The 16,476-nt window shown below is 36.6% G+C and overlaps 1 protein-coding gene across 1 annotated transcript in view; it reads left to right on the top strand.

Annotated features, from left to right (window-relative positions):
- The window catches only part of LOC102869221 (cubilin-like), a 396,294-nt gene that overhangs the window by 302,170 nt on the left and 77,648 nt on the right, over positions 1-16,476 (top strand). The window contains exons 49-55 of the mRNA XM_006894323.1: positions 2,379-2,550; positions 4,470-4,676; positions 7,186-7,335; positions 9,682-9,803; positions 10,240-10,465; positions 12,602-12,789; positions 14,582-14,738. Of these exons, the coding sequence (XP_006894385.1) occupies positions 2,379-2,550; positions 4,470-4,676; positions 7,186-7,335; positions 9,682-9,803; positions 10,240-10,465; positions 12,602-12,789; positions 14,582-14,738 (1,222 nt within the window). The remainder of the gene's footprint in view (positions 1-2,378; positions 2,551-4,469; positions 4,677-7,185; positions 7,336-9,681; positions 9,804-10,239; positions 10,466-12,601; positions 12,790-14,581; positions 14,739-16,476) is intronic.

Below are 16,476 nucleotides of genomic sequence, written 5' to 3'. Positions count from 1 at the left end.
TTTGTTTGTTTGCTTTTCAAAAAAATTAGATTTGTCAAATGCACCATTCATTCTGTGGGGTAGAAAAGCTGAGGTAGTCTATTTCTCTAAAGATCACAGTCTTAAAAACCCTATGAGGCAGGTTTTTTTTTCTGCCCAATGGTCAAGTAGTAACTGAGTAGAAAGAAGTAAAGTTAGTACATTTAAAGAGCTCTGAAGTCGTGATGTGTTACATATTGCACCTCTAAAAAAAATGTTAGTGATTGGGACCCACCAAGAAAAGTAGGATATTTTTCCATTCTATGTTGGCTAGTTGAGAGGAGTCACAGCACTTTAAAGGACCTGGGGTCATTTTTTACCTTTCTAATACAACTTGTTTTAACTGCTTCCTCCTACAGATGGTCATAAAATCCTATCTAGGGTTAAAAATTAATCCCATTATTGCTGTTTTCTGGAACACACAGAGTAGGTAGGTTCAGAAGGTCTGCAAAATGGAATCACTTTGGTTCCAATTAAACTTACAGTTTCCCAATTAGTTCTCTTAAAGCTGTAGTTACTAACAGACCCTTTTGAGTCTGGCTATGTACTACCTAGTCCTGTATTTAATATGTCATTGAAACATTTGTCATTTTATGTTTCACTTTGTATTGTTACATAGATTGGAATCAAAGAACTGGTTTGAATTCTAAAATCCATTAAGATCTCTGTGACTTGGGAAAATTGATCATAAAGAGATTATAAAAAAATAACCTTTCTGTGTTGAGTCTTCATGGGGAAACAGGAATCTTACTATATGCCCACGAGGGTTGTGCTGATGGTTCAGATACTCTAAGTGGAGTGATCTGCAGTCTGGCATTACAATATTTCTTACAGGACAAGGCAGTGCTGTGTGTGTCTGGGGCCAGGATCTACGTGGAGAGGTGTTTTAAACCAGAAATCCCCACAAGGCTAAATGACCAATTAAGTAAAGAATGAATGTGTATCTTTTATTCTTAATTCAATTTTCTTTCTGCCTTGCTTTTAATGGCACAGTCTGAGTGATTATTTCTGACTGTGAGCTATTAAATCTTTTTTAGAAAAAGAAACATCAATCAAACAATAGTTTGTTTAGGTGCATCTGGATTTTTTTTTAACTGAAAAGCAGGCATATTGATAATTCACTTTGGTTTTGTAACAAAATAAAAAGCCACTGCCTTTGAGTTCAGTCCAACTCATAAGAACCCCTTTGTGTGTCGGAGGTTGGGAATTATTTTGTTGTTTCTGTTTTCCCCAATCAGTCATCCATATCCTGTTCTTCATTGTTAGTTACAATATACACAATGTCTGCTCTTCCATCCACTTCACATTATCCTTCCTTTCACCTATTTCAACAAGGTAAAGACTATCCATCTTTCGCCCTACAAGCAGCTGATGGATTTGACCATCAAACATTTTTTTAATAAACTTCTTATTTTTATATTAGTTTGCTTTCAAACTTCATATCCATTGTTTTTCACACTGAATCTTTCCCATTTCCTTTACCACCCCCTCCCTCTACCCATTTGTGTGACGCTATGATTACTCCCTGCCCATCCTCACCCCTTGGTCCTCCTCTCCCCCCCTAGGATCCTCATATACATTTTACTAGTTATCTTTCTATTTCTACAATAATGGTTTATGACAGTATTTGTCCTAACTGACCACCAACCTTTTGATTAGTAACTTAACACATCATGCACTAAGCCACCCCAGTTCTTTGGTTTTGTAAGGCAGTAGGCTAATATTTTTCCAGCTACTGTAACTATGCGCATAACTGGAGGTACTGTTTAAGGTTTGGGGACTAATAATACTCTAGTCCATTTATCAAAAATTTAAATTAGTAAGAAAATTGTTTTGAATCAATATATAATTAGAGAAATATGGTGTTTATGATAAGATTGATTTGTAAAATTACTTTTCAAGCTGTTTTGAAATACTTGGATTATTATGTACTTCACATGGAAGAGACCAACATTTAAACTTTCTTTCCCAATCTCAAAGATTGTAGTGAATTGTTATGGAAAAACTGCCCATTGGTGAACTCTGAAATGAAAATGTAAGCATACTGGAATATCTACTTTACATTTAGAACATAATTTTCCATTGCAAAGTGTGCAGCCATTTTTCATTTGTTACTGCATGGCAGGTAGACATTATTGCCCTACTTTTATTTCAGTAAAATGACCCCAAGGCCACAGAATGTGCTGAGGAACTGAATTGCTTATACCCCTGAGATAGGAACCTGTATTGTTAAGTAATTCACTTCAGTTCAGGGTTTTCTCATAAAGAAATTGATTTGGGCTGTGAATATCACCCCCTAGAAAATATACTGTAAGATGGACTGTGTCTCCAAAGGTTAAACTGCCTTTTATTTCCAACAGGTATACAATGGCCTTAGAACTAACTCACCCCAACTGGAAAAACTGTGTAGTAATGTGAATGTAAGTGACCACATAAATTCCTCAGGAAATACAATGAAAGTTGTTTATTTCACTGATGGATCCAGGCCATATGGGGGCTTCATTGCTTCCTACACTTCCAATGAAGATGCAGGTAAGCAGGGAGGTTGTGTATGCATCTTATTTTAATCTGATACAGTTGTTGTTGTTATGTGCCATCGAATCACCTGCGACTCATAGTGACCATATTTATAATATCCCTAAACCCTGCTCTATCCTGTGCCAATCTAACAGTCTCTGACACATCTATCCCCATTAGCCAAGTCACTGAATCAACCCTCCTCATAGAGGGTCTTCCCCTCCTGCACTGTCCCTCCACCACCTCAAGCTTGATGTCCTTCTCCAAGGACTGGTCCCTCCTTGCACCATGTCCAAAGTATGTCAGACAAAGGAGCAGCCTGATTTAACCCTCTGCAGGGTGAACCTGTTCATTTTCTTAGCAGTCCATGATATGTTCAATACTCTTTTCCAGCACCACAGCTCAAAGGCATCAATTCTCCTTCTATCCTCCCTAGTCATTGTCCAGCTCTCTGATGCATAGCAAGTGATTGTAAACACCGTGGCCTGTATCAGGTGTATCTTAGTCTCCATAGTGACACCATTGCTATTCAGTACTTTGGAGAGGTCCCTAACAGCAGACTTTTCCATCAAAATATGTTTTTTCATTTCCTAGCTGCTGGTGCCAGGAGTGTTGACTGTGGAGCCAAGCAAACTAAAGCTGTTAACAATCTGAATCTCTTTATCATCCATCCCAATGCTTCCAATTGGCCCAGTGCGAGAATCTTTGTTTTCTTGATATTGAGCCTCATCCATATTGAAGACTATGGTCCTTGACCTTCTGGAGCAAGCACTTCAGGTCCTCTTTAGTTTCAGCAAGCAGGGTTGTGGAATCTGCATAATGCAGATTGTTGATGCACTAGAGATGCCTCAAAATCACTGCCAACAGCACCAGAGCCTTCTCTTTTTACTTTATTAATGAACATTGCACTTGAGATCTTTTGCTTAAGGAAAATATACCTCACCAGATGGGAAATTTAACCCAGGAAAGGGGAGAAAACCCAACACAAAACACAACCTATGAGCTTCAGAAAGAAAACGGCTGCTGTGAATGAAAAGCTTATAAAAATACTATTGAATGTCTTAGTTCACTTCCACACAATGCCATCAATTAGATTATTATTATTATTTGCTTTTATTTTTGTTCTGAAAGAAGGCAACTTACTCTAGAAATTACATATTTTAATCAAAGGGAGACAAATAGCATTGTTTCTTGACCATCCTACCCCTGTGAAATTTATAAGAGGCAGGAGTATCACATTCGGTCCAAAGCATTTTAAAGTTAAGCTTGGTGTAATTTTAAATAACCCTTTGCTTCCTGGATTTGTGTTATTATCTAATGCTTTTCTAATTTTACAATAGCGGAAACGGATTTTTTTAAAAAATTCTTAATTACTTTATTGATAAAAGTGTTACCTGTTCCTATGTTAAAGAGGTCAAAGTCATTGGCTCTTCTACTATTACAAGATTCTTTGTGTTATCTTATTAAACTCTGGAATTGAGTGATCTAATTGAATAGAATGGACAACCTCCTCTTGTGCAATTAACAACCTCTGAAAACCCACCAGAGGGTCAGCTATGGGTCATTTCCAACTCAATGGTACACAACAATTACAACAATTTCATTAGAAACAATAAGACCTTTAACAGTTATATTTGGATGTTTCTCCAAATTAAGTGTCAGTGAATGATAGGCGTAAGTGATGAAATAATTTATGCAATGCCAAATCCAACTCGCTCACTATGCCTGCCAGAGTCTAAAGAATCTGTTTCTTCATTTCCATCCTTTCTTTGTAAACATAAAGGGACATCTTATATGCATTATGTGCGCAAGTCAGCCTTCTAACACCACCACTGGCTTTTTTTTAGGGAAACAAATCATGTCATTGGTTACCGCTTATTGTTCTTGTATTGTTTGTGTCTTCAGTCACAGTATTTTCTCTTTTGTCTTCTTAGTGTGTGGTGGATCCCTTATAGATTTCCCAGAAGGAAACTTTACTTCTCCTGGCTATAATGGTGTCAACAATTACTCAAGAAACCTGAACTGTGAATGGAGCCTCAGTAATCCAAGTCAGGGAAATTCATCTATTTACATTCATTTTGAGGTTTTCCACATAGAAAGCCACCAAGACTGTGATTTTGATGTCCTCGAGTTTCGAGTAGGTGAGTTCAATCCAGAAGCAATTTCCCTACAATGTTCTTCTTATACCTCTAGCCAACCAAGAATGAACTATCTCCCGTAGCTTTAGTAGAAAATACCAGAGAATATTGTGCAAATAAAGTTGTAATTCTGTGCCCAGATGAAGGAAATATGCTCTGATGAACAGAAGGTGAGACGGGACCGTGTTTACAACTAGGTTCAAGCATCAGTTGATTGGTTTCATAATGCAGAAGAGTTACTGATGTGAGATTTCCATTTGCCTCAACCATCATAATGAGCACAGGGAATATCCTGAAACTTTATTCTACTCCTCCAGACTCCTTTCCGAGGAGACTGGAACTTAACATAGCCAGAATGTATCAGCAGTGTTCTCTACTTTTAAGATTTATAAAAAGCCCGAGGATGCCTACTTAGTCTTTGAAGTCCTGGGGAGTTTTACAGTGTACCAGATGGACAAGCACATGGAAGTGATTTGGGGAATTATTCCCAAAGCAGTCAATTTTTCGTAACAGAAAAAAATTGAGATGTACTTGATAAAACATAATTCTCTTAAGATGCTTCCACTTACAAATTCTCACTTTATCAAAATTCTTTTATTTTCTTAAAGGTAGCCAGCACTGTTTACTATAAAAGCTCTAGAACATCCTCTCTAGCTAAGTACATTAGCTTCAGAAGCTTCCTTCTTCTCTTTATATTTTGGGATAATAAAGAACTCATTGAACCTTTAGGAGTACAGATTAATCCACATTCTTATTTATCCCGTATGTTAATAAAGCATATATTTACAGGAGGAAAGAGAATATGAGCATAATGTGGGAACAAGCTGATAGACAGCTTATACTTTAACTGTTGGGGGGAAAAAAAGGATTCATTGTTTTCCATGAATCTAGATTTATAAAAAAGAAACTGAAATTTGAGTCATGCTTTAAAAGTTCATCAAGGTAACACTGAAAAAAAAATTTAGTCTGTCAGTTCTAAGCATAAATACTGAATATTCTTTTAATTGACTATACACAATGAAGAAAGATTAAAAATTTAAGTGGTTATCAGATCTTTTCCCTTTTTGATATATTTTGTCAGTATTGGTATAATACCTCTTATTTCTAAAAGAAGCACACTTCCAAATTTATTCCTTTTAGTAAGTTCTATCACTGTACATTATTGGCAGTTGTTGCAGACCAAGGGTAAAGTATTTTTATAATTAGTAATAGTGAGACAAATGAACAAGAATGAGATAGAACAGAGAGCATAAGAAACAGGAGGCCAGCAATTTTCCACTAAAGACCCCTATTCCAGCTTCCCAGTATCTTTATTGAAGATTATCAGGAAGTAAATCACAAAGAGAATTCAGTACAATAAAGCCAAACTCTTTCTATGGAAAATCTTCCCCTTAACTTAGGAAGGAGGGGTCAACAAAGCAAGAATCAGATAAACCTTTTAGGATTGCCTTGGTGCCTCAGAGTGAATTCCAGTTTGAACCTGAAATAGCATTTGGTTTATTACAAATATTTCCTATTGGCTCTCCATTCAGTCAAGCATGACTCATACTAGGCTAGTAAACAACAGTTCTGAACTTTGCCCTATCCTGAACCACTCTCATGATCTCTGATATACTTGGAATCATTGTTAGTCACTGTCAGTTCACCTCCCTAAAGGTCTTTCTCTCTTTTGCTAATTCTCCACCTTTCCAAACATGATGTTCTTTTCCAAGGGCTGGCCCCTCCTAACAACGTGTCCAAAACATGTGAGATGAAGCTTCATTATTCTTGTCTCTAAGCATATTTTTCTTCAAAACATACTTGATTGTATTTTTTTTTTTTTGCACTTTTGGCTAAGATCAAGTGCAAAACACACTTCATTACATTTTCTTCAAAGTATACGTGTTTGTTCTCTTGATAGTCTCTTGACAATGGGATATTCAGTATTCTTCACCACCACCACAACACAAAGACATCACTTCTTTTTCTGTCATCCTTATTCATTGTCCAATTTTCAATTGCATAGCAAATACTTGAAAGAAATCATTGTTTGTATCAGATGCACCTTAGTCTTTAGACTAACATCATTGTTCCTTAGAACGTTGGAGAGATGTCCCTGATAGTAGATTTTCCCAATGCAATACATCACCTAATCTTTTGACTACTGATACCAATGGTGCTGATTGTAGATCAAAGCAAGAGGAAATAATTGACAACTTCAGTCTTTTCTCTATTTTTAATCTTTTCTCTACCTGTTGCCTATAGATTAAATAGTGAGGACTCTTGTTTTCTTGATGTTAAGGTGTAATCCATATTAAAGGCTGCAGCCTTTGATCATCTATAGCAAGGATTTCAAGTCTTCTTCACTTTGGGCAAGCAAGGTTGTGCAATTTTCACAATGCAGATTATTGAGTCTTCCTTCACATATGATATATTTATTTTAAAATAATAAAATGTATTTTATAAGGAATATCATATACAATTTGTTTCACTAACTGTATAATATTGGCTTTTGGTGTGTTATTTTATATAGGAGATGCTGATGGGCCTTTGATCTGGAGATTTTGTGGACATTCAAAACCTGCAGTGCCTTTGGTCATACCTTATCCTCAGGTCTGGATACATTTTGTCACCAATCAACAGGTAGAATATATTGGATTCCATGCAGGATATTCCTTTACAGGTAAGGTTCCTGTTTAAGCTCTCAAACAATAATGGTAAAATAATAGATAAAAAACTTCAACAATTTTTTTGCAATTCCCCCCCCCACCCCATATGGTCTCACAAAACATTGTTAAGCTAATTTCTGGGTAGTTACTAGTTTTGTTGCTGATGCCAATAAGATTTTGGCAGGAGGTAAAGGACATTTTCTAAGTGGTTTTTGCAGTTATCTAGGTACTTTCCTTTTTATACATTTCTTTTTTTTTTATCCAGAAAACTTGTTATATACTTATTAGTCTTAGCTTGTGTCAATAGATCCCCTTTGGGTTTTCCATGGAGACAATCATTATCTTATGCAACTGATAATACTTTTATCTTCCAATCCTAACACTTAACTCTTACTCTTGTCTTATTGTGCTGCCTATGTCCACCATGATAATAAAGTGAGCAGAAAAAACAGCAGCAACTTATTTCTCACCTTCATGGGAATGTATGGTATTTAGTTGTGAAATATACCGATTGCTCTTGGATTCTCAATGAAATGCCTCTCATCAGATTAGGGAGCTCTGGGGGCCTTGTAGTAAGGATTTTACTGCCAAAGCACGCAAGTAGAACCCACCAGCTACTTCACAGGAGAAAAGCAGACAATCTCCTCCCAGGTTATTTATAGCCTCTGAAAACCTGCAAGAACATCAGGTATGAGTCGATTCTGACTCTATGGCACATAACAGCAACATTAGATTAAAGAAAATATCTTTCATTCTTACTATGTCACAAATGAATTTTACATTTCATCAAGTGATTTTTTTTCTCTATACATTGGAGTGATTTCATTTTGGCCTCCTTTAATTTATTAATGTAATAAATTATATTAAAAGATGTTTCTCTTGTAAAATCATTCTTGAATTTTAAAGATAGATTCTTCCAGGGAATAATATTTTTTTATTGTCTGCTAATATGTTGGATTATTCATCCATTAAATTGGTTATTTGTACCTGAAATTTCAACCCAAGACAGGCAGCACTAGTCGTTGCTGTTTCCCTGGGCCAATAGGAGCTTTTGTAATATCTTTTCAATGATGTGATCTTCAATGTCATGTAAACATCTCATTTCTAGCTTTCCCTTTGGTTGGGGAAATATCTTCCTTTCTTTTCTGATCATTTGAAATTCAGATCCCAAACCTGAGAACCCATATCTTGGTTTTCATATCCTATCTGACAGCCACACTTTCTGTATGAACACATCCATCCAAATTTTCATTTATTGCTTATGAGGGAGCCCTGGTGACATAGTCCATGCTATGTTGTACTGCTAGTCCAAAGGCCATGCCTCTCTGGAAGTTTGTATCCCCCAGTAGCAGCAGCTCCATGAGAGAAAGATGGATTATCTCTTCCTGTGTGATTTACAGCCTCAGAAACCCATAGCTGGAAGGTCAGCTATGAGTCAGTTCTCACTTGAAGTCTGTGAGTAGTGCTGATAGAGCTGGTGTTTCTTAGGAAGACACCTTGATAGTGAAATGGTCAGGTGCTTCGATAGCCACTGAAAAGACACTAGCTCAAACCCACTGGCCTCTCTGGGAGAAAGATACGGTTGTATGTGCTTCCACAAAAAGTGCACAGCCTTAGAAGCCTCATGTGAACAGTTCTGCTCTGCCCCGGAAGATCACTATGAGTCAGAATTGACTCAATGAACATAGACTTGAGTTTTATTGCTTGTGCATTTTAGAAATGCCATTGAGTTTGGCCATATAACAACACATTTTGTCTAATATTTCTTTTTTATAACCATAAAATTGCTTGGAGGAGGCAGCACATTGATCAATATCTGCTCACTCAACCATCTTGGCAGTTATAAACTATTTATCATGTCAAAAGAAAATAGAGGCCTCAAAAAGCAATATTAATTGTGTTAGACACCAGAAGATACTATGCTTCAAATCTATCTGTATTTCAATTTGTTTACTGATTTGTGTTTAATCTGATGACTTATTTGTGAATACATACGCTTAACATCAAATAATAACATTTCTAATTATTGTACTAATTGTATTCTTCAAACTTACACTTCCCCCCCCAGTGGCCCAGTTCCTTTCAAGAAAGACAGTACCATTTATTGATGCTCTGCTGCATTTACTGCCATACATCTATTTTTTTCTCTATTTATAACACTAATTATCTTCCCTCTGTGTTAAACTTAAGCTTGTCTTTGTGATGTAGAAGCAATATGATACTCTTTTCATCCCCTACTGAATTGTACCCTTATATATAATTTTATTTATTCATTTATTTTTTTTATTGTATAATCTCTGAGTACTACTTATTTTGTCTTAGCAGTTGTTTCTTTTCCTTTTATGTTATCTCATTTTCAGATTGTGGCGGGATACAGATAGGTGAAAGTGGAATGATTTCAAGCCCCAACTATCCAGCCGCCTATAACAGCTTGACTCACTGTTCTTGGCTCTTGGAAGCTCCACAGGGCCACACCATCACGGTGAGTTCTAATAATCTAAAGGATGATAAAGAACTCACACCAGTAATGAGCAAGGAATAGGAATAAATAGGCTTCGCATCCTGCAGTCAGAAAACAGTATTTCATTATTTTCTCTGTAAAATTCTCTCATTAAGATGTATATTTTAGCACCTACAAATCTATAATTAGTGATGACTGAGCACTTTTTTTCAATCACAGGAGAAGCTATACATAGAAAGTAAATCATATTCCTATTCCTGGAGAAATACCCTGTCTCAAAACTTTTAAGAAAATCTCCAACAAGAACAGAACAGAGGTGAAGAAAAAAAGACATAAATAAGCGGAAAAGTTAAAAGAATTTTTTAAAGTTAAAAGCAAAATTTTTTAAGGGTAACAACCTCAAGGTAGATAAACTCACAACTTAGAATGCATCTTCACTATTTTTTTTCTCCTCCAGCTTACATTTAATGACTTTGACATTGAACCCCACACCACTTGTTCTTGGGACTCAGTCACCATCATGAATGGTGGCTCTCCTGGATCACCCATAATAGGACGGTACTGCGGAAGTTCAAGCCCCAGGGCAATCCAGTCTGGATCCAACCAACTGGTGGTGATTTTTAATTCAGACCATTCAGTGCAAAATGGTGGATTTTATGCTACATGGACCACACAAACTTTAGGTAAAAGAAACATTATCCGTACTTACTTTTTTTTATGATCTATTTTTCAAAGGTATTAATTAATCCAACAAATATGCAACTAATTACTTATGCTTTGTTAGGCATGATTCTAAAAATTTATACTTGTAAACAAATATAGTAACTTTGCAAAAAATACACAACATCAATATATGTTTTCTATACTTTGCATGGGCAGAAACTGAGTTAGGTGAGGTGACAGTTGGTCCAGTTCACATAGTTAATAGTTGGTAGAGTCAAGATTTAAGTAAAGATAGGTCAGCCCAGAAACATTGATTTTCACACTTCACCATGTCATCTCCATGGACAAAAGAACATATCAGAACAAGAATTTGTCAGTGGTAGATGTTTGTTGGATGTGTCCCAAGCAGTTTAAAATATTGGAAGTAGACTGAACGCTGTGCTTGTAAAATGTGGATGCTGACTCAAAAGGTCTTAGACTTGATAGGAAACAGTAGCTCTGTGCAAATAAAGTATTAACTTCATGAAAATTCTCAGGAAATGGAAGGATTTGTGTGCTTTTGTATATTGTTCAGTAAATTCTTGCATTAAGTTTCTTACTGCAGAGTCAGATTTCTTAAAAAAAATCTGTCAGAAAAATCAAACTTTCTCCAGTTAACACTGGTTACTATTAAAGTCAGAGAAGATTTTTTTGGTTGAATCTCTAATTTTCTAAGGATAGAAAAGAAAAAGATATGTCTTTTTATGTCCTTGTTTACCTGAATTTTTTGGTTTTGTTTGAGTTCACATTTTTCTTGGTCATCTCTGAGATACGTATTATAAGCTAATTCTAGATTTTTTTCCTATTTTATATATCCATGTTGTTTATTCCATTAATCATTTCAATACAAATAGAGTCACCTTGTTTAGCAAAATAATGTTCCCTATTTCAAAACAATGGTCTTGAATTAAGTATATTACAATAAAATTACAAATGAGTAGAGAATTGTATTCTCATGAGTTGTCGTTGTTGTTGTGTACCATAGAGTCAGAGCCAACCCATAGCAGACCCTACAGTGGGTTTTCAGAGGCAGTTTCATCCTTTTCCAACAGAGCAGCTGGTGGCCTCAAACCATGTGTCTTCTGGATTGGAGTGCATTTTCTTGCCACTAGGCCACCAGGTTCTCATAAGTTACTGGTATAAAATAAGGAATTTGGCTTTGGAGCTCTGGTAGCCTAGTACATAGGGGGTTACACTGCCAACCTTCCCTTGGGATTTACAGCCTCTGAAAACCTACCAGAGGATCAAGTATGAGTTAGTTCCAACTCAATAATAAATGAATGAAAGAGAGAAAGATACTGTAACTATTATATTACCTCAGGAAAGTCAAATATTTGCTCTTTGAAGACAATATAGACGTCTATCCTCTTTACTGTACATTTTAGTGGTCTTAGTGGCCTACTAATGAGCTGAACTGCCAACCTGAATTCATGTGATTGGAGTCCATCAGCTGCTCTGTTGGAGAGAGATGGGCAATCTTCTGTGCAGTTTACTGACTCTGCAAACCCAATGGACGGTTAGCTCTGAGTCAGTTCTGATCCAATGGAATATAACAACATCACCACAAGAGCTTACCTCTGGGTTTAATATATCTTTTTTAAAAAATAATTTTAATGAACATTTACAGAGAACTTGGATTTCCATTTATTCATTGCTGTGGTTCTCTACCCGCCCAGCCCTTTCCCCCCACCCCCTCAGTTTGCTCCTTTCTTTCAAAACTAAAAGAAAGACTCGCTCCCTGGTACATAATCCCCCCACACCCCTCCCACCACCCCAAGTACATTCCACTAGGCAACTTTAATTGTGGACTCTTGTGATAACCATATTACCCTATCATACATCGCTTTTAAATTGTTCAGTCCCTCATCTGTTTCAGTGCAGTATACACAATTTATCCAGTTTTCTTACATTTATAGAGAGTTCTTGCTGTACAGCTGGACAAAAACCAATGACATGCATGTGAGAGAAAAGAAACAGAAATATCACCTTTGGAACTATTCCTTCCCTACAAGTCTTAGGTTATAAAAATGGTTTTTTTTTCTCTTGGAACATTAATGAGTTTTAATCATTAATAATAATAATAATAACAGTAATATTATTTATTATTATTATTTCAGGTTGTGGGGGAATACTCCACTCAGACAATGGCACCATCAGATCCCCTCACTGGCCTCAGAATTTCCCTGAGAACAGCAGATGCTCATGGACAGTCATCACCCATGAAAGTAAACACTGGGAGATCAGCTTTGACAGCAACTTCCTCATCCCCAGCAGTGATGGGCAGTGTCAGGACAGCTTTGTGAAGGCGAGTACTCTTGTTTATTTAACTGGAGCTGGGCTGGTTTCTTGAACATAAACATTTAGATTAGAAATGGCTCATTACCACTCAGAGTAAGAAAAGGACAATTTGTTATTTGGATTTCTTAAGTGGAAAAATTCAACTGCTAAAAAGTGAATCATAACACACATCCTTGTAGCCACTTTTTTGTTAATTCATAGGCAATGCAGATTGCTTTTGGAGCTTAAATTCTCATAAGCATGTGGCTCTTCCTTCCTGTGGAAGATAAAGAGAAGGCGAGGGACATTTGTTGCTTTTTGTTTTATTTTCTGATAGATCTTCAAGGACAAGTGCCCTTTGGGTTGTAAAGCCCCATCACAGGCAAAACATAAAGCACACCATAAAAAGTATAGAGGACTGGAGATGAGGCTAGTGGCAGCCTTTCCTTGGAGCATTGAGAGCCCACAAATTGCAAAGATCCCAAGAGAGCCATATATGACTCATGGCAATGGTCCAGCCAGCAAGACTCTGAAGTCACACTGTTCATGTGGTACTGATTCATCATTTTCTGACCATGATGATTGAATGATAAAACCACTTCATACTCTTATCTTTTATGCTCTAAGATTCTACATGTCCTTTAGTAGAAAGAGTACTGACATTAAAGTCACAGAGACTGGATTTCACTCACATCTCTTCCACTCACCACTTGCTTGTTCTTATATAAGTTATTTTAAACATCCAGTTAATCTTCTTCTTCATTCAGTAACATTCAGTTACTTTTTCTTGTTACCTCAGCATTTCTTCCCCTTATTTTAGCTTCTTTTTTTAAAACGTTTTTCTTTTTAGCTCTTTTCACTTTAATACAAATTTCAGTGTCGTCAGCAATAATATAGAAAGCATAATTCCTATTTTTATAGTGCTGTTTTTAAAGATTAACAGTAATACAATCTAGTAATAATATACCATCATTCAAAAGATAAAATCACCCAATGAGAGGTAGTGGTGAATTTTATGGACATTATTGTTGTTATAATTTTATGTTATCTTATTAACTCTTAAATTATAGTTTGTATCTTATTGATCCATATTTGCTTTTTAACTGAGCATTCCATATCTTTGTATAATATGTGTTTCCTAAAATACTCTTACTAACTGCTTTTTGTATGAAATAAATGAACCTACTTCTCATGGAATGAGTCAGCATCAAATTTGTATACTTAACTAGAGCCTACAAACATTCCAGTTGTGAAAGTACAATTTTAGAAATTCCTTAGATAAAGACTTCTGGACTAAATAAGATAGCATTAGACTGCTAGTCTTCAATCTTCCCTGCTCAGCACAATTATAAAGCCTGGAATGGTGCAAAAGACATCTAGAAGTGAACTCTGAAAGCAAATAATTTTTCCTCTGCCTAGGATGAATGGTAAATGCCACAGCAGCATGCATTGGATTTTTTTATTTTTTTAATTTTGTGTGTTTACCTCAGTGTTAGAAAGCCAATTCAGAGCATGCCACCCAGGAATAATTAAGAAAAAACTACTGAAGAAGAAGAAGAAGGAAAAAAAACCCTTACCAGCTACAGAAAGAGGGATATAATCTCTTTGAAATAATTGAGAATGGGATATTTTACTTAAAAATAAAACAAGATGAAAACAGCTTTAAAATTTCCCAGACTATACTGAGAATTTTTGTGTATATTATTTAGTATAATGTTTAGTTATATATACACTCAAGTACTATGGTTTTACAGTCTGAGAGTATTAAGATCTTGCCAGGGGAATAGGATAAGCTTTAACTCATGTTAATGGCTCTGCAGGTGTGGGCAGGCACTGAGGAAGTCCACAAAGCTCTGTTAGCCACAAGCTGTGGGGCTGTGGCTCCAAGTTCCATCATCACACCGAGAAACACATTCACTGCTGTGTTTCAGGCCCAGGGGACACCAGGTCGGGGCTTTTCTGCATCATTTATAAGCCGTAAGTATCACTAATACTTGAAAGGTCCTTGAAAGATTATGGCTGCAGGTCAGGGTGGGGAAACACGGGGGTAGCTGGACCAGGGATGACAGAAACAAAGAATTGAAAATTAAGAATAAGACTGCCTAACACATGTCATAGAACTTGCCAATTTTGAACTTACAGTATTAAAAGACCTTATGGGCAATATTTTGATGGTCATATAATATATGATGCTGAACACTGTGACACTGTTGTGTCAAATGAGATAATGGTTACCCATGGTGGGCAGTGTTTTATGGAGTTCTCCAAGTAAAACAAGCTTGGAAGCAGAAGTAGCATCCACTTCTGTAATAGCTTGCCTCCGAAAACCCTATGAACCTGGAGAAACTATGAAAGTTATACAAGTGTTCACGTCTTTCATTCATAGGGTCATTGTGAGTTGTCTGCGACTTGATGGCACTTAACAACAACAACAGCAACAACAACATTGGCAATGTACTGAATGATTCAGGAAGTATCAAAAGACAATGGAGGGAATAAACAGAATTACTGTACCAAAAAGAATTGACTGGCATTGAATAATTTCAGGAAGTACCATATGAGCAGGAGCCAATAGTAATAAAGGAGGAAGTGGAAGCTGCATTGAAGGCACTGGTAAAAAATAAAGGCCCCAAGAATTGATGGGATATGAAATTACTTGCTTCAATTAACAGATACAGCCCTGGTAGCACTCACCAGTGTAAGCTAGTAAATATGGAAGACAGCTATTTGGCCAATGGGTTGGAAGAGATCCATGTTTGCTCCCATTCCCAAGAAAGGTGAATCAACAAAATGTGGAAACTATTGAACAAAATCATTAATTTCACATACAAGCAAAATAATGCTGAAGATAATTCAAAAAAGGCTAGAACAGCCCATAGATAGGGAACTTCCGGAAGTTCATGCAGAATTTAGAAGATGGCACCAGGGATATCACTGCAGATGTCAGATTCTGGCTGAAAGTAAAGAATACCAGAAGAATGTCTATTTGTGCTTTATCGACTAGGCAAAGGCATTTCACTCTGTGTGGCTAATAACAAGTTATGGTTAACATTGAGAAGAATGGGGATCTCAGAGCATTTAATTGTGCTCATGGAATACTTATTCCTAGACCAGAAGGCTGTTGTGAAAACAAAGAAAGGGAACACTACCTGGTTTAAAATTCAGGAGGGGGTACATCAGGGTTGTGTTCCCTCTCCATACTTATTCAATCTGTATGCTAAGCAAATTATTAGAGAAGCCGGACTCTATGAAGAGGAATGTGGCATCAGGATAAGAGGGAGATGCATCAATAATCTGCATTATGCAGATGATACAACCTTGTTGGCTGAAGGTGAGAAGGACTTGAAGTGCTTGTTGCAGAACATCAAAGAATGAAGCCTTCGATATGGATTGCATCTCAATGTCAAAAAGATACAAATTCTTAACACTGGACCAATAGGTAACATCGTGATGGATGGAGAAAAGATTGAAACTATCTGCAACTTCATCTTACTTGGATCCACAAGTAACATCCTTGGTATCAGTGCATCTGGTTAACCACTTGCTATGCATTTGAAAGCTGGACAAAGAATAAGGATGACAGAAGAAGATTTGATACCTTTGAGCTGTGGTGTTGGAGAGGAACACTGAATATCTCATGAGCGGCCAAAAGAACACATATGTCTTAGAGAGGGTACAGCCAAAGAACTCTTTGGAGACAAAGATGTGAGGCTTC

Source organism: Elephantulus edwardii, unplaced genomic scaffold, assembly GCF_000299155.1.
Source record: "Elephantulus edwardii isolate Elephantulus edwardi_28Jun2011 unplaced genomic scaffold, EleEdw1.0 scaffold00139, whole genome shotgun sequence".
Taxonomy (NCBI): domain Eukaryota; kingdom Metazoa; phylum Chordata; class Mammalia; order Macroscelidea; family Macroscelididae; genus Elephantulus; species Elephantulus edwardii.
This window is presented reverse-complemented; position numbering and strand designations above follow the sequence as displayed.